The sequence below is a fragment of the Ornithorhynchus anatinus genome, chromosome 1, assembly GCF_004115215.2.
Source record: "Ornithorhynchus anatinus isolate Pmale09 chromosome 1, mOrnAna1.pri.v4, whole genome shotgun sequence".
Taxonomy (NCBI): domain Eukaryota; kingdom Metazoa; phylum Chordata; class Mammalia; order Monotremata; family Ornithorhynchidae; genus Ornithorhynchus; species Ornithorhynchus anatinus.
In genome coordinates, this window is record NC_041728.1 from 26,048,927 (window position 1) to 26,071,342 (window position 22,416).

At 43.7% G+C, this 22,416-nt stretch overlaps 1 protein-coding gene across 1 annotated transcript in view; it reads left to right on the top strand.

Annotated features, from left to right (window-relative positions):
* The first annotated feature begins 2,965 nt into the window (after positions 1 to 2,965).
* Positions 2,966 to 22,416, top strand: part of SCAMP1 (secretory carrier membrane protein 1) — a 72,877-nt gene continuing 53,426 nt past the window's right edge. The window contains exon 1 of the mRNA XM_029064696.2: positions 2,966 to 3,105. Within this exon, the coding sequence (XP_028920529.1) occupies positions 3,049 to 3,105 (57 nt within the window). The 5' untranslated portion in view covers positions 2,966 to 3,048. The remainder of the gene's footprint in view (positions 3,106 to 22,416) is intronic.

Sequence of the window (22,416 nt, forward strand, 5' to 3'; positions counted from 1 at the left end):
GAGTCAGAGGCCGTGGGTTCTAACCCCGGCTTGTCAGCTGTGTGATTTTGGGCAGGTCACTTCATTCATTCATTCAATAGTATTTATTGAGCGCTTACTATGTGCAGAGCACTGTACTAAGCGCTTGGTCTTCACTTCTCTGGGCCTCAGTTTCCCCCTCTGTAAAATGGGGATTGAGAGTGTGAGCCCCATGTGGGACCACCTGATTACTCTGCATCTAACCCAGTCCCGCGGGGGGGCGAGGGCACACGTGGCGACCCCACAGACGCCCGGGCTTGGGGGACCTGGGGGTGGGAGGAGACCTGGACCCTCTTGCCTGCACCCAAATCCTTTAGACTGTGAATCCGTTGGAGGCAGGAACGTGTCTGTTATACTCTCCCAAGCGCTTAGTACAGCGCAGCATGGCTCAGTGGAAAGAGCCCGGGCTTGGGAGTCAGAGGTCGCGGGTTCTAATCCCCGCTCCGCCACCTGTCAGCTGTGGGACTTCGGGCAAGTCACTTCACTTCTCTGGACCTCGGTGACCTCATCTGTAAAATGGGGATTAAGATTGTGACCCCCGCGTGGGAAAACCTGATGACCTGGTATCTACAGCAGTGCTTAGAACAGGGCTTGGCACATAGTAAGCGCTTAACAAATATCATTATTATTATTATCTACCCCAGCGCTTAGAACAGGACTTGGCACATAATAAGCGCTTAACAAATAGCATCATTATTTATTATTATTACAGTGCTTTGCAGACAGTAAGCGTTGAAAAGAAGAAGAATGCTTGGCAGATAGCGCTTAACAAATGCCATTATTATTATTATTATAATTATGTGAGTCAGAGATCATGGATTCTAATCCTGCATCCTCCACTTGTCATCAGTGTGACCATGGGCAAGTCACTTCAGTTCTCTGGGCCTCAGTTCCCTCATCTGTAAAATGGGGATGAAGGCTGTGAGCCCCATGTGGGACAGCCTGATTACCTTGTATCTACTCCAGTGCTTAGAACAGTGCTTGGCCCATAGTAAGTGCTTCACAAATACCAACACTATTATCATTATTATTACCCCAGTGCTTAGAATGGTGCTTGGCCCCTAGTAAGCGCTTAACAAATACCAACATTATTTTTATTATTACCCCACACATAGTAAGCTCTTAACAAATACCAACATTATTATTATTATTACCCCAGTGCATAGAACAGTGGTTGGCCCCTAGTAAGCGCTTCACAAATACCAACATCATTATTATTCTTACCCCAGCATTTAGAACAGTGGTTGGGCCATTGTAAACTCTTCGCAAATACCAACATCATTATTACTACCCCAGTGCTTAGAACAGTGGATGCCCCATAGTAAGCTCTTTGCAAATACCAACGTTATTATGATGATTATTATTATTACCCCAGCGCTTAGAACAATGGTTGGCCCATAGTAAGCTCTTCACAAGTACCAACATTATTATTATGATTATTATTACCCCGGCACTTAGAACAGTGGTTAGCCTATAGTAAGCGCTTCACAATACCAACATCATTCTTATTTACCACAGCGCTTAGAACAGTGGATGGCCCATAGTAAGCTTTTCACAAATACCAACATTATTATTATTCTTATTACCCCAGTGCTTAGAACAATGGATGGCCCAAAATAAGTGCTTCACAAATAGCAACATTATTATCATGATTATTGCCACTGTGCTCAGAATGGTGCTTGAACCATAATAAGCGCTTCACAAATACCAATATTATTATTACCCGTCACATAGTAAGCGCTTAACCAATACCAACATTATGATTATTATCCCAGTGCATAGAACATTGGTTGGCCTGTAGTAAGCCCTGCACAAATACCCACGTCATTCTTCTTACCCCAATGCTTAGAGCAGTGGTTGGCCCATAGTAAGCACTTCATAAATACCAACATTCTTCTTTTTTATTATTATTTATGAAGATGATGATGATGAGTGTCCTCTGTCTTCATTGCGTGGCTCAGTGGAAAGAGCCCGGGCTTGGGAGCCAGAGGTCGTGGGTTTGAATCCCGGCTCTGCCACCCGGCAGCTGGGTAGCTGTGGGGAGGTCCCTTCACTTCTCTGGGCCTCAGTGCCTCATCTGGAAAATGGGGATGAAGACTGGGAGCCTCACATGGGACAACCTGATGACCCTGTATCTCTCCCAGCGCTTAGTACAGTTCTCTGCACATAGTAAGCGCTTAACAAATACCAACATTAATATTATTATTATTATTCACTTCTCTGGGCCTCAGTGACCTCATCTGGAAAATGGGGATGAAGACTGGGAGCTTCACGTGGGACAACCTGATGACCCCGTATCTCCCCCAGCACTCAGAACAGTGCTCTGCACATAGCAAGCACTGAACAAATACCAACACTGCCACTTGTCAGCTGAGTGACTGTGGGCAAGTCACTTCACTGGGCCTCAGTGGCCTCATCTGCAAAATGGGGGTGAAGACTGGGAGCCTCACGTGGGACCCCCCGATGACCCTATATCTCTCCCAGCGCTTAGAACAGTGCTCTGGACATAGCAAGCGCTGAACAAATACCAACACTGCCACTTGTCAGCTGGGTGACTGTGGGCAGGTCACTTCACTGGGCCTCAGTGGCCTCATCTGCAAAAGGGGGGTGAAGACTGGGAGCCTCACGTGGGACCCCCCCCGATGACCCTATATCTCTCCCAGCGCTTAGAACAGTGCTCTGCACAGAGCAAGCGCTTCACAAATCCCAACATCATCATCATTGTTCGGTCCTCAACTTTCCCTGCTCCTTTGGGCTACAGCGCCCCCCGTCGGGGGCCCGGGGCCGTTGGCGCGCCCCTTTCCGGCTCTTTGGAAAACCCGGCGCGGAGTTAGAGTCCGGGCTCCCTGGGCATGCGCAGAAGGCGAGGGCCGGCGGGGGGGGTCTCTGAGCATGCGCAGAAGGCGGGGGCCGGCGGGCGGCCGGTCTCTGGGCATGCGCAGAAGGCGGGGGCCGCCGGGCAGGCAGGTAGGGAGCGGCGGCGGCGGCGGCCGTCGTCTCTCTCCGCCTCGGCCTGCTGGGCGACCAGCCATGTCGGATTTCGACAGTAACCCCTTCGCCGACCCCGACCTCAACAACCCCTTCAAGGTGAGCCGACCCCCGTTGGACTGGCGCAGCGCTTAGTCCAGGGCTCCGCACGCGGGAAGCGCCCTGGGAGCCACCTGGATGGCTGCCAGGAGGGGGGTGGGGGGGATGTGCAGGCTGGTTGCCATGGGAACGGGGGGGGGCGAGCTGCTGAGCCCGTGCTACGTTATAAAAAATAAATAAAAATAATAAAAAAGAGGGGCGGCTTTGAGCTGCTGCTCCCCTCCGCGTCCACCCCTGCGGGCAGGACTGGCCCTTGTTGTCCATTCCAAGCGCTTAGGACAGTGCTCCGCACCCCGGCAGCCCTCCCTAAATCCATTCATTCAGTCGTATTTTTTGAGCGCTGACTAGGTGCAGAGCACTGGGCTAAGCGCTTGGAATGGACCATTCGGCAACAGAGACCATCCCTGCCCCCCCCCCCCCACCCGCCCGACGGGCTCGCAGCCTAATGGGGGAGACGGACAAAAACAAGACCACATCATCACGATAAATAGAATCGAGGGGAGGGACACCTCATGAACAAAATAAATAGGGGGATAAATAGGATTGCACGAATGGGGGTCGAGGGACGGGGCCTTGTCGGAAAAACAGCTCCTATTGTTGTTGGGTGTTTTTTTTTTTGGAAGGGCCGAAAGGAGAGCTGGTGAGTACTTTCCAACCCATCGTGCGTCACAGATGATCTTTTTGCATGGGCTAACATTTCCCTTTAGAGCTGACCTTATCGCCCCCCCTTCTTGCCCACCCGCGGCCTCCCAGGGACCTGCCACTGGAAGACACTCGGAATTCCTTTCAGGTGCCCAGGTGGCAGTGCCCAGCAGTTTCTGGAAGCCGCTCCGGAGCTCCTACGTCCTTTTGTGCAACTCAATCTGACCTATTCCTCCTTTTTTCCTCCTCCCAGAGGTGGCAGAGAGAGGACAGGCTTCCCAAATTGCAAATTCTATATCTCTATAATGAATGACTATGTTCAGTTTAGATATAAACCTAGCTCTTAGGACCTTTTCCGCAAGTAGATCTGACCTATTCCTCCCTTTTTCGTCCTCCAAGAGGTTCCAGAGAGAGGATAGGCTTCCCAAATTTCAAATTATATATATATAAAATGAATGAATGTGTACAGTTTAGATATAAACATAGCTCTTAGGTCCTTTTCTGCAAGTAAATCTGACCTATTCCTCCTTTTTTCTTCTCCCAGAGGTTGCAGAGAGAAGACAGGCTTCCCAAATTGCAAATTTTATATATATATAATATATATATAAAATGAATGAATATGTACAGTTTACATCTAAACATAGCTCTTAGGTCCTTTTTTGCAAGTAAATCTGATCTATTCCTCCTTTTTCCCTCCTCCCAGAGGTTCCAGAGAGAGGACAGCCTTCCCAAATTGCAAATTATATATATACATATATATATATATAAAATGAATGAATATGTACAGTTTAGATATAAACATAGCTCTTAGATCCTTTTCTGCAAGTAAATCTGACCTAGTCCTCTTTTTCTTCTCCTCCTAGAGGTTCCAGTGAGAGGACAGGCTTCCCAAATTTCAAATTATGTATATATGCACACATATAAATTGTATACATTCATTCAGTTGTATTTATTGAGTGCTTACTATGTGCAGAGCACTGTACCAAGTGCTTGGAATGTACAATTTGGCAACAGATAGAGACAATCCCTGCCCAGCAACGGGCTCACAGTCTAGAAGGGGGAGACAGACAACAAAATGAAACATAAGTAGTCTAGCATCAATATCATCAAGATAAATAGAATCATAGATATATAAACATTAGCAAAATGGAGTAATAAATAACATATATAAATATGAACAAGTGCTGTGGGGAGGGGAAGGGGGAAGAGCAGAGGGAGAGAGTAGGGGGAATGGGGAGGAGGGGAGGGTAAAAGGGAGGGCTCATTGTGGGAAGGTGAGCTCTCAGTAGGGCTTTGAAGAGGGGAAGAGAGTTATAGTCAAGGTGAAATGATCACACATCTCTTTTATGTATTTGTCTTGGGATTTTCATTTTTCTATGCAGTTCTACTTCATCGTAATTCGTTCAATAAGTATTGAAAGCCTACGCTGTGCAAAGCACTGCACTATTTGAAGCTCATTTGCACCTTTGTGTAAACTGTTTTTGTCTCTCTTTTTCTACAAGTTCTGCTACTTCACCGTAATTCGTTCAAAAAGTATTGAAACCTTATTCTGCGCAAAGCACTGTACTGCTATATTTGTCTCCCCCAGCTACTGGAGGGCAGAGACTGTGAAATTCTGGACGGCCGGGGTCGTGTCTGTTTAGTTCTTATCCTTACGTGAATGAAGAAACTAGTACAGAGTGGTCAGTGGTCTTTGAGTGCCTAATATTTATGGACCACTGTACTAAACACCTGCTTTAGAATTTGGTCTCCTGACTCCCTGTCTCCTACTCTTTCCACCAGGCCATGCTTCCTTTCTAAATTATTTGCAAATGTTCCGAAGAAGAATATACCATTCCCTGTTGCTGTTCTTGACCTTAATCTTGTTTGGATTAAATTCAGCAGCTATTATTTTTTTCACAGATGTTTCCATTACCAATTAGTGACATTTTATCGACCGCTTATTGTGTTTGGGAGTGTACAGTATAGTAGACACGATCCCTGTCCTCAAGGAGCTTACAAACTAGTGGGGAAGACAGACTGGAAAATTACAGATAGAAGTGGCAGAATGGAAGGAGATATGTCCGTGTGGGTACTTAAGGTCTACAAGCCTAGTAATAATACTATTTGTTAATAGTATTTGTTAATAATGGCAGAGCACTGAGAAAGAATACATAGGTGGGAGGTAGACATCGGTTCCTGTCCCTCTAGGGGCTCAATCTAATTATAAAGGGGAGAGAGGATTGGTGACATATAGAGAGATGAAACAAAGCACCAAGGCAATGAAAGATAAGTTATAAGAATTCATTACATTCTGATTTTTTTTCTTAGTGTGATAATGGATGTTTGTGTTTCAGAATTAGAACCGACTGGAGGGTTTTACTGTCTTGGGTGTGCAGCATATGTTACTTTTTTATAGTATTTGTTAAGCACTTACCATGAGACAGACACTACTGAGCGCTGGGATAGATCAGGTTGGACACAGTCCCTGTCCCACGTGGGCCTCTCTGGTGCACAGAGAAGTGAAGTGACTTACCCAAGATCACTGAGCAATAAGTGGCAGAGCTGGGATTAGAACCCACATGCTCTATCCAACGGGCCACACTCACTTGCCACCTCCATGCTGAGTTCAGGCATTGTGCAAAGGAGCAGGGAGAAACAATGTATAAGTGATGCAGAGGGGAGAACAAATAGTGTGGGTTAGTGAGGGAGGGCCTTTCAGAGGAGATGTGAGTTTAGTAGGGCTTTGAAGGTGGGGAGAGTGGTTTATCAGATAACAGGGGAAGGGGGGAGAGTTTCAGGCCAGAAGGGAGGACGTGAGAAGGGCAAGTTTCTGTTAAAGGATTGAAATGTGCAGGCTGGGTTGTAGTAGGAAATTAGTGAGGAAATTAGTAGGAGGGGGGAGAGCTGATGGCCTAAAAGCCAGTGGTAAGGAGTTTCTGCTGGTTGTGGAGATAGGTGAGCAAAAATTGGAGCTTTTTGAAGAATGGGAAAGGTGTCTGGAGCATTTTAAGATCAGTGATCTGGGCAGCAGAATGAAGCATGGACTGGAGAGGGCAAAGGCTGGAAGCAAGGAAGTCAGTCAGGAAGTAGCTGAGGTGGGATGTGACTCCTATAGTGGAAATATTACATTATTGCAATATATTACAAAAATATTTTGTGAAAAACTCAATTATTGGTAGAACTCAACAGACAATTTAGTTTTCCTAAAATATTTTTAAGTCTTCTCGGAACTGCAGGATTCTTATAAAGACTTTGTTAAGGTCTTGTCTTATGCCTTCGAGTCGTCTTCGACCCATAGCAACTCCGTGGACACGTGTCTCCCAGAATGCCCCGCCTCCATTTGCAGTCATTACGGTAGTGTTTCCATAGAGTTATCTTGGTAAAAATATGGAAATGGTTTACCATTGCCTCCTTCCACGCAGTTCACTTGAGTCCCCACCCTTGATTCTCTCCCATGCCGCTACGGCCCAACATAGGTGAGTTTTGACTTGTAGCAGATTGCCTTCCACTCGCTAGCGACCCTGAGAGGGGTTTTTAAGGTAGAAAGAAACGAAACTTTCCGTGTACACTCTTTGGGTGTCCCCTGGTATGGACAATCAATCCAGCAAAGAGGTACACTTAGCCCGTTGCCAGTTTCAGACTTGAAGATTTGCTCAATCTTCTCATGGGCTCTTGGCATTCCTGAGGGTGCTTTCCTTTGCATAGCAGGTTCTCATTAGTAAAACACATTCTCTTCTTTTGAGCGAATCTTCTTTTGTGCCATTTTTATGTTGCCATGACACTTTTCTCTGTTGAGACCTTTTATTCCCTTAATTCTAAATCAGAAGTAGTTTAATATGGTAAAACCTCTGTGTGACATTATTAGGCAGCTTAAAAAAAAAAAAGCTTGTCTTTGAAAATTGATGTATGCAGAAGTCAATTTCCCATTTTTTGGAATTTAAACAATAAATCTAAGATTAGCTATCAGATTTACACTCCATGTCTTCATATATAGTTGCCTTCCCAACTATCAGTGTCTGAGTCACATTCACAGTGAATGGCAAGGAATAAGAAAAGCACTATTGTATTTTCATAGACCAAGGTTGTTGCTTAGTCAGTCAGTCGTTGGTGTTTACTGAGTGCTTAGTGTGTGTAGGATACTATACTAAGCGCTTGGGAGGGTACATTAGGACACCAATTCCCCGCCCACAAGGAGCTTGCTGTCTAGAGGGGGAAACAGACATTGATATAAATCAGTCACGGATCTGTACATATCCTTTTGAGTCAGACATATTGAGCGCTTATTGTGTGCACAGCACTGTCCTAAGCATTTGGAAGAGTACAGTACAGCAGTAGAGTCATGTTCCCTGCCCACAATGAGCCAGTGTGCTATAGTGACATTCACCAACAGCAGAGACAACTCCATAATACAGGTTTTCAACCGGAGGTTCGGGGCTCTTCAGAGAGTTGTACTAAAAAGTGAAGCAACCCGGCCAGAGCAGGTGAATACGAAAAGCAGCCACACTGCCCTGTGCTGTCCAGAGTTCGACGCCTCAGACAGAAACACCTTCAGGATGCATCAGCTGTGGTGGTGACAACAGCCGGAACCGATTCTCAGGAAGGTTGTGATTGCCTCTCTTGGCCTGTCTCAGGCCTGCCCCCATCTATTCTCTTTCCGTTTTTCAGTAATGCTGGTAGCTTTTGCAGAGGGACAAGTAGGACTTGCCCCCTTTCCACCTTGTGTTTCCACAGTATGTTTCCATAATTGCATTTTGGTGGTTCATCCATCCATTCAGTCCATGTCCACACCCATCATGTTCGGGTTAGAGCCGACAACACTCTGCCGTTCTCCCCTGCAACAACTCCAGTCTCTGATTAGTTAATGCAAAAGGTTGGCTTCCAAACTCTCTTGAATATTCATTCATTCAATAGTATTTATTGAGCGCTTACTATGTGCAGAGCACTGTACTAAGCGCTTGGAATGTACAAATCGGCAACAGATAGAGACAGTCCTGCCCTTTGACGGGCTTACAGTCTATTTGGGGGAGACAGACAGACAAGAACAATGGCAGTAATAATGTGGGCATTTGTTAAGCGCTTACTATGTGCCGAGCACTATTCTAAGCGCTGGGGTAGATACGGGGTAATCAAGTGGTCCCATGTGAGGCTCACAGTCTTAATCTCCATTTTACAGATGAGGGAACTGAGGCACTGAGAAGTTAAGTGACTTGCCCACGGTCACACAGCTGACAAGTGGTGGAGCCGGGATTAGAACCTACGACCTCTGACTCCCAAGTCCGTGTTCTTTCCACTGAGCCACGCTGCATAGAGTCAAGGGGAAAAACATCTCATTAAAACAATGGCAAATAGAATCAGGGTGATGTACATCTCATTAAACAAAATAAATAGGGTAATGAAGATATATACAGTTGAGCGGACGAATACAGTGCTGAGGGGATGGGACGGGAGAGGGGGAGGAGCAGAGGGAAAGAGGGGAGAAGAGGGTTTAGCAGGTCGATGCCCTGCCCACCACGACCTTACAGTCTATGGGGGAGACGGATATTAATATAAATGAATTATGGCTATGTACATAAGGGCTGAGGCAAGAGTTAATAAAGGGTGGAAATCCCAGTGCAATAGGGAGTGGGGTGGGAGCCCTTCTTTCCATCCACTGCTGTGTCTTTCCTCGATAGTATTTGATTAGTCATGAGAATGCACCCTAATATGGCTCTTGGTAATGGCACATTAAAATTTTTAAGCTTCTAAAATTAGATCCCTTTTTCCAAGTGCTAAAATTATAGAGAACCTCTATAATTACTGTATTCTGATTTGCAACCAAGATTACTGTTAATAAATATGGCCTAATGCTAGATATCCATTATATGGTGTCCTGGGGGGGCAGAGAATGGCAGGAAAAAAGGAAGGATTGAGTAGATAACTAGTACTTTTAAGCCTTCTGCACAATTGATGCTGCCTGATTTCAAATTGAAATAGAAAAGTCTTTGAAAGTAGTATTGTGCAACAAGCCATTGGTTAAGGAAAGTAAAAATAGAGAGGGAAGAAGGACATTTTTACAGCTTTTTATTCGTATCAATCAATTACGTATGAGTGCCTTCTATGTGTGTAGTACTGTGTTAAGCCCTTGGTAGAGGACAAGACACAAAGAGTAGCTGTAGAAAATGTCTGCTTACAGAGATTTGCAACCAGTCATAGCGGACACTGACATTTAGGCAATTTACAATGATTGGAAACAACCTAAATGTAGTCTGTAAATGATCTCTTTTCACTTTGGGTAAGTTTGACTTCAAAGGTGGGATCTTTTTAGATAATGGTTCTCTAAAAGACAAAGTTCCATGAAAGCAGCCTGGCTCAGTGTAAAGAGCCCGGGCTTGGGAGTCAGAGGTCATGGGTTCCAATCCAGGCTCTGCCACTTGCCAGCTGTATGACTTAGGGCAAGTCACTTCACTTCTCTGGGCCTCAGTTACCTCGTCTGTAAAATGGGGATGAAAACTGTGAGTCCCATGTGGGACAACCTGATTACCTTGTATCCCCACAGCGCTTAGAACAGTGCTTTGCACATAGTAAGCGCTTAATAAATACCACCATTGTAAAAGTTCCATCGCACTTTGGGGAATGGATATGTTGGTCTTTTTTTTTTCCCCCTTTACTTTAAGATGCTGTTTTGGGAGAAGTTTATGCCAGTTTTATATGGGGTTCTAATAGATTAGTAATGTGCAAAGTAAGGAGATAGGGTAGGTCTAAGGTGAAAAGTCCCTTCCTTACAAAAGACTTAGACTTAAACTGCCAGTCCCATGTGGTACAGAGACTGTGTTCAACAAATTTTATAATAATAATTACGGTACTTACTAAGTTAAGCACTTACTATGTGTCAGGCACAGTACTAAGCGCTGGGATAGATACAAGCAAATCGAAGTGGACGCAGTCCCTGTGCCATGTGGGGCTCACAGTCTCAATCCCCATTTTACAGATGAAGTAACCCAGAGAAGTAAAATGACTTACCCAAGGTCACACAGCAGACAAGCGGCGGAGCCAGGATTAGAACCAATTACCTTCTGACTCCCCAGCCCGTGCTCTATCCACTATGCCATGCTGCTTCCATCTAGGACAGTGCCAGGCACATAGCGCATAACCATTACCATTTAAAAAACAGGTACCCTACATTCAAATCCAAATTTTACTATGTAGCAGCAGCATGTCAGGGTGCATAGAGCACAGAGCTGGGTGTTCAGAAGGTCATGGATTCTAATCCCTGCTTGGCCCTGTGTCTGCTGTGTGACCTTGGGCAAGTCATTTCACTTCTCTGTGCCTCAATTCCCTCATCTGTAAAATGGGGATTGAGACTGAGCCCCACAGAGGACAGGATCTGTGTCCAGCCCGATTTGCTGTTTCCACCCTAGCGCTCAGTTACAATGGCTGGCACATAGTAAGTGCTTAACAAATACCACAATTATGTATAGCAAATAATTCTTCTGAAACCTGGGTTAGTGCTCGATTGTACTAGTGTGGCAGGGCAGCATTTGGTATGTACTTTTTTTATGGTATAGGGACTCTGCCTTGTTGTTTGTAAGCCAAAATTTTAACAGAAAGCATTTCCCCCTGAAAGTTAGATTTAATAAAAGTTGGGAAAGGGACACAAACATGGAACTTGGGAACCAAATTTGCTTTCTACCAGAAAAGCATTAAGAAGTTTTTTTTTTTTGTTTTGCAAAGGACAAAGCAAAGAATTCCTAATATTGGAAGCAAATTCCCCTAAAATATTTCTGTTTGAGAGATCAGAGCGTGAAATGGACTTAAGCCTATGCTCAGCAATTTAAGGCACATATGTCCAAAAGGTGGTACGGTATACCGGACCGTTTGTCTCCCAGTGTGGTCCCGTCGGCTTCTGGACCCCAATACCTCCTTTCATGCCTCATGACTTTGGCAGAGGTGATTGAAAGGTGGTGCTAAAATTCAACAAGCTAGATATAAAATGGTTAGAAAATCTAACACTTGTGGCAGTACTTGACTGGATTTGGGCGTAAGAAGAATAATTGTTTAGACTCCCTCTCTCACTAAGCTAAATTCCCTCTGGTTAAAACAGTCCAATCTCATCTCAGCATCTGATAGTATTGAGAAGGTGGGATTCTCTTACAGCAGGAGCTGGTGGGAGAAAAAGGGGCCCCTGGGCCCAACCACATTCCAGCCTGACATATAATAATGTTGGCATTTGTTAAGTGCTTACTATGTGCAGAGCACTGTTCTAAGTGCTGCGGTAGATACAGGGTAATCAGGTTGTCCCATGTGAGGCTCACAGTTAATCTCCATTTTACAGATGAGGTAACTGAGGCACCGAGAAGTTAAGTGACTTGCCCACAATCACACAGCTGACAAGTGGCATATGGCAGCCTAAATAATGTTGATGGTATTTAAGTGCTTACTGGGTGTCAAATACTGGTCTAAGCGCTGGAGTTGACCCAAACTAATCAGGTTGGACACAGTCCCTGTCCCATATGGGGCTCATAGTCTTAATCCCCATTTTACAGATGCGGTAACTGAGACCCAGAGAAGTTAAGTGACTCGTCTAAGGTCACTCAGCAGACCAGTGGTGGAGTCAGGATTAGAACCCAGGCCCTTCTGACTCCTAGGCTTGTGCTCTATCCGTTAGACCATGCTGGTCCCTTTTTGTGTGTTGTTTTTTTTTTAAAGCAGAAACTTCAGAAAGATTGTGAGATGGCACAGTCTTGAATTCTGTCTCCAGTGCTGCAAAGAGCAAATGGAAAATTACAAGTAAGGACCCTCTTTCCTGTGCAAAAAATGGAAGGAACTCCCAGGCATGCCTTTCTCATTAACCCCACCAATGCACTTGAATATAGTTCACTGCTGTGGCATCACCTTCAAAAGTGAAAGTTGTTTTTTAAAAAAAAATACAGCATGAGAAACTTGAGATAGTGGTGATCTTTAACAGTTTAACAGCTCTTAAAACATTTTAATGTCTGTGGCTAACCCAGAAGTAGCCCTAACAGGATAGGGTTTATTTTTTCTGCTAGGGACATAATCGATGATTTTAATTTTGGCAGATTGCATTTCTCAGTGAGTAATGGTCAAGCAAGAGGAATTTAATTTTTTTCTTTGATTCCCCGACTCAGTAAGGGCCAGATGATGATTTTTAGGAGCCAGTCATAATGAAATGATTACTTAAAATTACCACCTGTAAGGATCTCTGTCCTTTATATGCTAATTCCCCTCCCCCCACACACACACCTAGCTCAAGGCCACCAGACCCACTGGACACTTTATATTATTATTAAACATCCCCCCTTGAGCATTCATTTATTTACATAATGTAAATGGAAGAATCCAGGCAAGGACTCTAAAACTACTTCCCTCTGTCCCCCCCACCTCCACACACCACATGTCCTTGAATGTCTTTGGCTGTTTCAGCTGTGAATGATATTTTGTTACGCCTAAGGGCAGTGCCCTTCATCATCATCAATGGTATTTACTGAGCACTGACTGTACAGAGCACTGTACTAAGTGCTTGGGAAAGTACAATACAACCCAGTTGGTAGACACGTTCCCTGCCCACAATGAGCTTACTTCCAGCACTCATTTCCTCTGCCCATTGCATCCTCTCCTGATGGTAGGAATCTATGAGGAAGGTTTGCTAAATGGTCCACAGCTTCAGTGAAAGCTATTCTAATCAGTGGCCCACTATTCAAATGAATGCAACTCGCTCTCCTCAAGGTCCCTGTGCCACAGGCTAGCTCTTCAGTGGGTATTTGTCACCAGGGGGAGAATAAACCGGCATTTTTCCAACCGTACAAAAACACCTATCCTAAAAAAGTTCATAGAGCCACACCATTTAATAATGAGCAGACTACTCAGGGCCAAGAGAAAACACATTTTTTAAGAGTTAGTTACTGATTATGGGACTAAAACTGTGAAGAACTAACTAGGGGCTAGGTATTAAATTTTTATGTGCCATGGGGAATTTTCCAAATATTAAGGGTAACTGGGTGGTGTCTAATTTTAAGGTCTTGGCTCTTGAAACTTTATTTTTTTTTTTTTTTTAGTAAAATTGGGACTCTTGATTTCCTGTTTTGTTTTTCGGTACCTAAAGGTTTTATGGAATGGCTTTCTATCTCATGTGCTCTGGATTTAAGTTGTTTGCCCACAATATGAAAATAAAAAAGTACCAGCCCTTATTTTCTAAGAACTTACATTCTGGAAAAACAGCAACAAGATGTAAACCTTTTTCTTGGTATATTTTTCCAAATTCTAAAAATATGTTTGAAAGGGGACAGAAATTGGTCTGAGATAACATAAAATGTGATTTATATATGTAGATTAGAAGTGCAAATGCTTTGCTTCCATAAATCCCCACAGTCATTCAGAATGCTTCTTAATTTCCTTTGTCTAATAATCTAATAATAATAATAATAATGTGGTTATGTTAATCATTAAACGCTTACTATGTGTCAAGCACTGTTCTAAGCACTGGGGTAGATACAAGGTAATCAGGTTGTCCCATGGATGGCTCACAATCTTAATCCCCATTTTACAACTGAGGCACAGAGAGGTTCAGAGACTTGTCCAAGGTCACCCAGCTGATAAGTGGCAGAAACAGGATTAGAATCCATGTCCTCTGACTTCCAAACCCGTGTTCTTGCCACTAGACCATGCTGTTTCTGTTAGAAGCTGCTTATAACTGGTTAGAGTAAAAGAATTGCATGTATCAAGTGTGCCTAGTATGAGGAACAATAAAATTCAGCTTCTCAAACATTCTGCATTGAGTGCACGTGCTGTATATTCCAGTAGAATCCTTCAGTTGAATTTATTGAGTGATAATGTGTGCAGATCACTGTACTAAGCACCTCTGTGGTATTTAAGTGCTTACTTTGTGCAGGGCTAGAGTTAATCAGGTTGACACAGTCCCTGCCCACATTGGGGCTCACAGTTGTAATTCCCAGTTTACAGATGAGGGAACTGAAGCAGAGGTTAATGGGACTTGGCCAAGGTCACACAGCAGACGAATGGTGGAGCTAGAATTAGAACCCAGGTCCTTCTGACTCCCAGACTCCTGCTTTTTCCACTAGTCCACTCTCCCTTAACAGTAGAGTAGGTTAACGTGATCCCAGCCCTTAGAACGTTTTAGACAAATGCATTTTGATGAGCTAACTAGAAGACGATTTGTATGGAGAAATGAATACTATCTAAAGCTGATTCGGTTGGTGCATTTATATGGTGTGGTTTGGGATAGGAAGTTGGAATAATTAAACAGTCTGGTTAGTAGTCAGTGAGCTTTAAGTGAATCACTTGGAAATCTATAGCGGGTTAAAACTCTGTAAATTAGCATATGCTATAAAATGGAATAATCTGTGTCTCTTTTATGTCACTTAGGAATCCGTGAATTTAGGAGAGCTGTTGCTTAAGAGTACTTACTAGTATTTTTTTACCCTGATGATTTGGGGAACATTAGGAAGTTGGATGACCTTGGAGGTGGTAAGGCTAACATGGATAGAGTTAATGAAGTTTCAGAGTCCTAGAGACTTTTAAAAAAATTTCTAACCTGTCTGTTGGGTGTATTTTATCGCAAGTCACAAAATGAGATATTTAATAATGTTGGTATTTGTTAAGCGCTTACTATGTGCAGAGCACTGTTCTAAGCGCTGGGGTAGATAGAGGGTCATCAGATAGTCCCACGTGAGGCTCACAGTCTTAATCCACCTTTTACAGATGAGGTAACTGAGGCACAGAGAAGTGAAGTGACTTGCCCACAGTCACACAGCAGACAACTGGCAGAGCTGGGATTTCTTTAGTGATCGAAAAATTAATTAGACCTTCAAAATGTAAATGCTTTTGGTTTCTCTTAAAAGGTTGTTAAAATTTACTCTAGGGCATTTCTTAGAGGGACTTGGCCTCATCAGGAACCTCTTCTTGGCTCGTGGGCCAGTGCTAGGTTCTGTTTCTGCTCCCTGTTCTTGTTACTTGCCCAGCTTCACACTGTTACCATCTACTGAGCCCGTCATTGGGCAGGAATCGTCTTTATCTGTTGTCGAATTGTACATTCCAAGCTCTTAGTACAGTGCTCTGCACATAGTAAGCGCTCAATAAATACGATTGAATGAATCTACACGGTGAGTTTGAGAGAGGCAGTTCTGTTTTATCCTTTATTGCATTTTAACTAAGCAGCGTGGCTTAGTGGAAAGAGCCCGGGCTTGGGAGTCAGAGGTCGTCGGTTCTAATTCCGACTCCGCCACTTGTCAGCTGTGTGACTGTGGGCAAGTCGCTTGACTTCTCTGTGCCTCAGTTACCCCATCTGTAAAATGGGGATTAAGACTGTGAGCCCCATGTGGGACAACCTGATTACCTTGTGTCTACCCCAGCGCTTAGACCACATTGTAAGCACTTAATAAATATCATTATTATTATTAGTGTTCAGGATGGACTGTGTGATGGAGTTTGAAGTGACTCCCCTGAATGTCTGTGGCCCTGGGAGCCAGCAGTCAATCAATCATATTTATTTTGCACTATAAATGCTTGGAAGAGTTGGTAGACATGTTCCCTGCCCACGAGGAGGGGTGTCTAGATGATGACAGACATGAAAATAAATTAGGTCAAGGTGCTGAGGGTGGGGAGAATAAAGGATACCAATCTAAGTGCAAGGGCATAGCAGAAAAGAGAAGTAGGGGAAATGAGAGCTTAGTTGGGAAAGACCTTTTGGAGGACATGCAATTTTTAATAAGGCTTTGAAGGTGGGGAGGATGATAGTCTGTCGGATGTGAAGAGGGAGGGAGGTGCAGGAAGTGGGCAGAGGGTTAGTGGCGAAATAGACAAGGTCAAGGTACAGTGAGTAGACTGGTGTTGGAGGAGGGAAGTGAGTTTTCCAGTTTGTAGTCGGAAATCGGAGTGATAAGAGGAAAAGGCAAGGTGATTGAGTACCTTAAAGCCAATGGTAAAGAGATTCTGTTTGTGAAGATGGATAGGGAAACGTGGACTCAACATTTTTTTTTCTGTTTTAAAGAAAACATGATTTGGGTAGAGAGAAGTATGAACTGGAGTAGTGAGAGGCAGGGAAGTCAGCAAGGAGGATCTTTTAGTCATGTGGCTTTGGTGGCTATGAATCCTACTTAAAAGCTCCTGGAACTTTATAGCACATTGAAGGCTGACTCCCATCAGTCCAGTCCATCCACACCACTCCAGGATGTTAATCCTCACATGGATTTGGCAGCAAGACTGGCGTGGATTTGGATTCTAAGAAGGTGACCCTGATTTAAAGGTTATGTAAATGGGAAGTAAGCTAGAATTCCGCTCATTAATTCTCAAACTACTCATTCATAGCATGGATGAGGGCTTTGGCAGAGACAAAATGTTTACATGAACTATGGAGAGGATATTTGGATATTGAACCCTGAATCTTTTATGGAGATTAGGCATGAGTTTCCTCAGTGCCTCTGGTGAAAATTCCTTACTTGCGGAGTAGTTGCTCATAGGCCTAGGAAATGGTGAAGTGAAGGAAATGATAAGGAAAAGGGATTGGAAAGAGGGCAGATGTTTGGAGAGGGCTGGATTGGATGGTCCAGGTGAAAATCGGGTACCTGGAGCACATGTTCACCTGACTCTTTTGTTCACGTGGCATTCACATGTTGTAAACATGAAAATGATATTTTGAAGCGTCATTCTAGTCTATAGGACTACTCATAAGTGTAAGCTCCCTGTGGGCCTGGACCATGTCTTGTGTTTGCCATGTACTTGCAAAGTACTTAGAATCATGCATTGCTTTCATCAGGAACTCAATCTGGACCTGGGATGACTCTGAACAGGGCCCGTTGTCCATGGGGAAGAGACATGGCAGCAACTAGCAAACAGTAGCTGAGGCTCCCAACCCACTTGGAGAGCAAATGGTCACTTAGATCAGTTTGCAAATGATTTTGCTAAGGAAGTTTCCACCTGTATGTTCCCATGATACTATCAGTCGTATTTATTGAGCACTTACTCTTTGCAAAGCACTGTACTAAGTACCTGGGAGAATTACAGTATAATAGAGCAGAGTTGGTAGGTACATTCCCTGCCCATAATGAGCTTACAGTCTAGAGGAAGTTTTAATGTTTCCTCCCAGACTGCTATAAAGACTGTCAGATGAACAATCGAGAGTTAGATTAAAAAGCCAGCAAAGAGACTTTGTTATTCAGGTAACCTTATGGAGTAATTTAAAAACTTTAGAAATGGTAAATTTTAGAATAATTTCCGCTAAAGGGTCAGTGCCACATGGATTCATTTTAGAAATTATAAAACTCAGCGTTAAGGAGCCATTTTGAAATTGAGAGGATAGCATACATAGCTTTTTCTGAATTTTTTCTTGTTTTGGATAATCCAGAAGCTATAATGAGAATTAGTAAAAATATGTATAGGACCATCAGTTACAGTGTTTTCTGTATTCTGTATGGCAGTTGAATACTGCTCCCTCTGAGTATATTTTGAGAGAGATTAGGGGAGAAAACAATACATTCTAAAACACAGTTGAAAGATTAGGAAAGCGGGTTTACTTTGTGTTGAGAGACAAAGAAGTTACAGTAGAGAACTGGAAACACTTAAAGGATTTTGTACTAAAGTTTGGTTTTAATTATATTAAGTAAAACCAAAACTGAGGCAGGAAAATATGAATTAGGAGGAGCTCCAAACATAATTATATGTACAAAAGAGGTGTGGTCAACCAATGCCTGATTATTCAGAGGTTTTTATTTCTTGTTTTTTTTTTCTTAGGGTATTTAAGAGTTTACTGTGTACCAGTCATTGTACGAAGCGCTGGGGTGATGCAAGCTATAACCTAATTAGGATGAACGCAGACCATGTCTCACAGTCTTAATCCCCATTTTACAGATGAGGTAACCGAGGCACAGAGAAGTGACTTGCTCAAGATCACCCAGCACACAAATGGCGGAGCTGGGATTAGAACCCAGATCCTTTTGACTCCCAGGCCCATGCTCTGTCCACTAGACCAGAGCATACTTCTGATTCTTGTTTACAGTTTACGGTTTTGAATGATCCAGGCCCCCACCTCCCTTGGGTTTTGGCTGTTTAACTGTTTGTAGCACTCTACCACACCACCAGAAACCTGCATTAATAGACATGAGTTGAAGCTAAAATAAATTAATTCAACGACTTGTTAGCAGCTTTGGTAAAGTGCTTCATAGGGACCATTAATGAAAATGAAGTTTTGTATTGTGAATATGTTATCCATCTCGGGACCTCATCACCACATAACGATGAATAAAATGACCCTGGTTTGCCGATCCTAGCAGTACAACTAGGGAACTACTTGAATAATGTATTCCCTGTAATGAGGCATTCTGTGGACTCTTAATTTTTTTTTATAAGCAAAATTTGGCAGTTGGGACAAGCTGCTGGAGTAGAATGTGGATTTCATTCTGCTCAAGATGTACCCTCTCCCAGTTATTACAAGCTAAATAACTCTTCCACCCAGCCATCCCCTAGCCCAGAATTTTAGGACAGCGTGGATACGGAGCAACAAGCTGGCTAAATATCCACATTGGAAGAACTAAAAAACAGTATTCAGCAAGTGAACTTCAAAAAAAAAATTGCCAATTTGAAAATGCTATTCGTCTTTGCCTTTGAGAAAAAGACTGCAAGGTCAGAGGATCGTGTGTTTTGAAATCTGTAAGGGCTGCACTCTCATTGTGCCATGGATGTTTATGAGGGAAGGTGATTCATATATGTTGAGTCCGTTGCATAATTTCAACCATCTTGTTCATCTCTAGCATGAAAAGTACATTTACTTTGGCACCCCCAATAGTGTCCACCCACAGAACGCTAAACGTAGAAAGCCTTTTACTATTCACTCAATTCAGTTGTATAGATTGAGTGCTTACTGTGTGCAGAGTACTGTATTAAATGCTTGGGCGGGTACACTGTAACAATAGACACATTTTCTGCCCACAATAACCTTATAAGTCTGTGTTACACATATTGAAAGTTGTATGAAGATTAAAAAGTATTCTGCCTTTTACTCTGGTAGGCTCAGTGTTTGCAAGTAAAAATAATTGGGCATCAGTTAAGCATTTATCAATTAATGTTATTTCTTGAGTCCTCGCTTTGTGCAGAGCACTGTATTAAGTGGTTGGGAGAGTGCAGTTTTAAACTCCTCAAGGAGCTCGTCTAGCTGGGGAGACAAAGTTGAGAACAAATTACAGTTAAGAGCAGTAACTGAATAAATGGGTGTGTGCGTAAATGTTGTGGGCATCGGCTGGGTACCCCAAGCACTTATGGCAGGATTAGGCATCTGAAATAGTCAAAGCGGGAGGGCAGCCCAATAAAGTAGTTGAAATGGGGTGTGTTAAGTGTGTTAGTTTGCTCTGCACATAGTAAGCACTCCCTAAATACCATTGAATGATTGGATATTTTGAATTTGAGGTGATGTCAGGGCATTATTATTATTAATCAAATTTATTATAGAAAGATAATATTAATCATCGCAGAGAGATGCTGAAGGCAGTAGAAAATGTGAGATTACAGAACTGGGGAGAGATTTGGGTTATAGATGCAGGTAAAGATTTTTCAAGGTAGAGATGGTAGTTGAGACCAGAGGAGCAGATGAGCTCCCAAAAGTAGTTGTGCCAAGAACTGTGCTAAGACATGGTTGGGGTAGATATAGAACAGTAATAAAACTGGATTTAGTGTCCCACATGGAGCTTCCAGTCTGAGGAGAACAGTTATTTCATTCCCATTTGTAAGGAAATGGGCACAGAGAAATTAAATGACCTGCCCAGGGTCACCCCGCAGGCTAGTGGCAGAGCTGGAATTAACCCAGATCTCCCAGCTCCCATTCCTTTGCTCTTTCCATTAAGTGGAATGGAACAGAGGCTATGAAGTGTCTTGTGTCAGGATGGGGTTTACCAGCGGTTGAGGAAAAACCAAATAATATTGAGGAAGGGATCAATTTAAAGAACGATAGCGGCAATAGTATCTCAGGCCTTTGGTCAGGATCTTGGACAGTAAGTGTGCAGAGGTCAAAGCCAATGGAAAGGAAGTCTGTGGCCTTGCGTTTGTCCCCCTTTTTCATTTTCATTTTGCCATTTGAAAACTTCTGCTCCTATTTCATCTGACTAGAATGACCACAGTAGTGAAACATTAGATGTCATGGTTATTTGTGATAGGATTTTGGATCGAGGCCAGGACATTCTAGGTTGAAACAAGTAACGTGAGAGTGTTCCATTGCCTCTTCAAAGTCAAATTCAGATACATTGATCTCCATAGACTGCCTTTACCTAGTGCTTGCAGTATAACACTTCCGTAATAGAAAATAAAAAGAAATGCACACCCTCCTTGACTAAATGAAAAAAAAAATTCAGAAACATTTTTTAGACTCTAACAAGATGGCCCAGGAACACTTTGGAGGTGCCAGTTAATTGAAACAAGAGTCTCTCCTAATCGATCAGTAATATTTATTGAATGTCTACTGCTTAAGAACAACTATAGTAGGCACTTGGAATAGCTCAGTAGTTACTAGACTATTAGGCTGGAGAGCTGCCGGAAGATATAGACATAGGGCAAGGACAGGATTTGGGGTGGGAAGATGAGGAGTTGCGTTTTCGTCTTAATAAATTTGAGCTATCAGCCGGGCATTCGAGTAGAGAGATCCTAAAAGCAGGAGGAAATGCAAGACTGCAGAGAGAGAGACAGATCAGGGCTGTATATATAGATTTTGGAATCACCCACATAGAGGTGGTGGTTGAAGCCACAGGAGAGAATGAGTTTTCCAAGGGAGTGGCTGTAGATGGAGAATAGAAGGAACCCAGAACTGAGCCCCGAGGGACTCCCACAGTTAGGGCGTGGGAAGCAGAGGAGGAGCCTGCAAAGGAGATTGAAAATGAGCATCCAGAGAGAGGTCAGTCGGTGACTTCCAGTCAGTGAAGACAAGGTTGGAGGATGTTTCCAGGAGAAGGGGATGGTGTATAGTGTCGAAGTCTCCTGAGAGGTCTAGGAGAACTAAAATGGGGTAGAGACCATTGGATTTAGTAAGAAGGAGTGATCTTTGAGAGGGCGTGAAGGGTGCGGAAGACAGATTGGAGGGGGTGAGGGGGCCAAGGAGAGAATTGGAGAAGAGGAAATAGAGGCAGCCGGTGGAGACAATTCTCTCAAGGAGTGGGGAGAGGAATGGTAAGAGGTGGATGGGGTGATGACTGGAGGACGGCATGGGGTCAAGGAAGGGTTTTTTTTAGGATAGGGGAAATACAAACATGTTTGAAAGCAGTGGGAAAGAAACCAATGGAGAGTGAACGGTCGAAGATGGGGTCATGGGGGGAAGAAGAGATGGGGAAAGCACTTTGAGTGGGTGGATCATGAGAGGAGGTGGTAGATGTCTTGAGATACTGCTGGGAAAGATGGGAGAGTTGAAGAAGGAGCAGGAGGAAGGAAGATATGGAGAGGACCGAGGTGATTTTAAGGAGATGATGCCACCATCCTCCCTGTCTCACACCCCTAACCTTGACATTATCCTTGGCTTCTCTCTTCCACTCCACCCACATGTTTGGTCTGTCACCAAATCCTGTAAGTTCTACCTTGACGACACCACTGCCCTTTCATCTCCATCCAGACTTACCCTGTGTTGACACAAGCACTTATCCTTTCCCATCTAGGATTCCACATTACTTTCCTTTCTGACCTCCCAGCCGCCTGTCTCTCCCCACT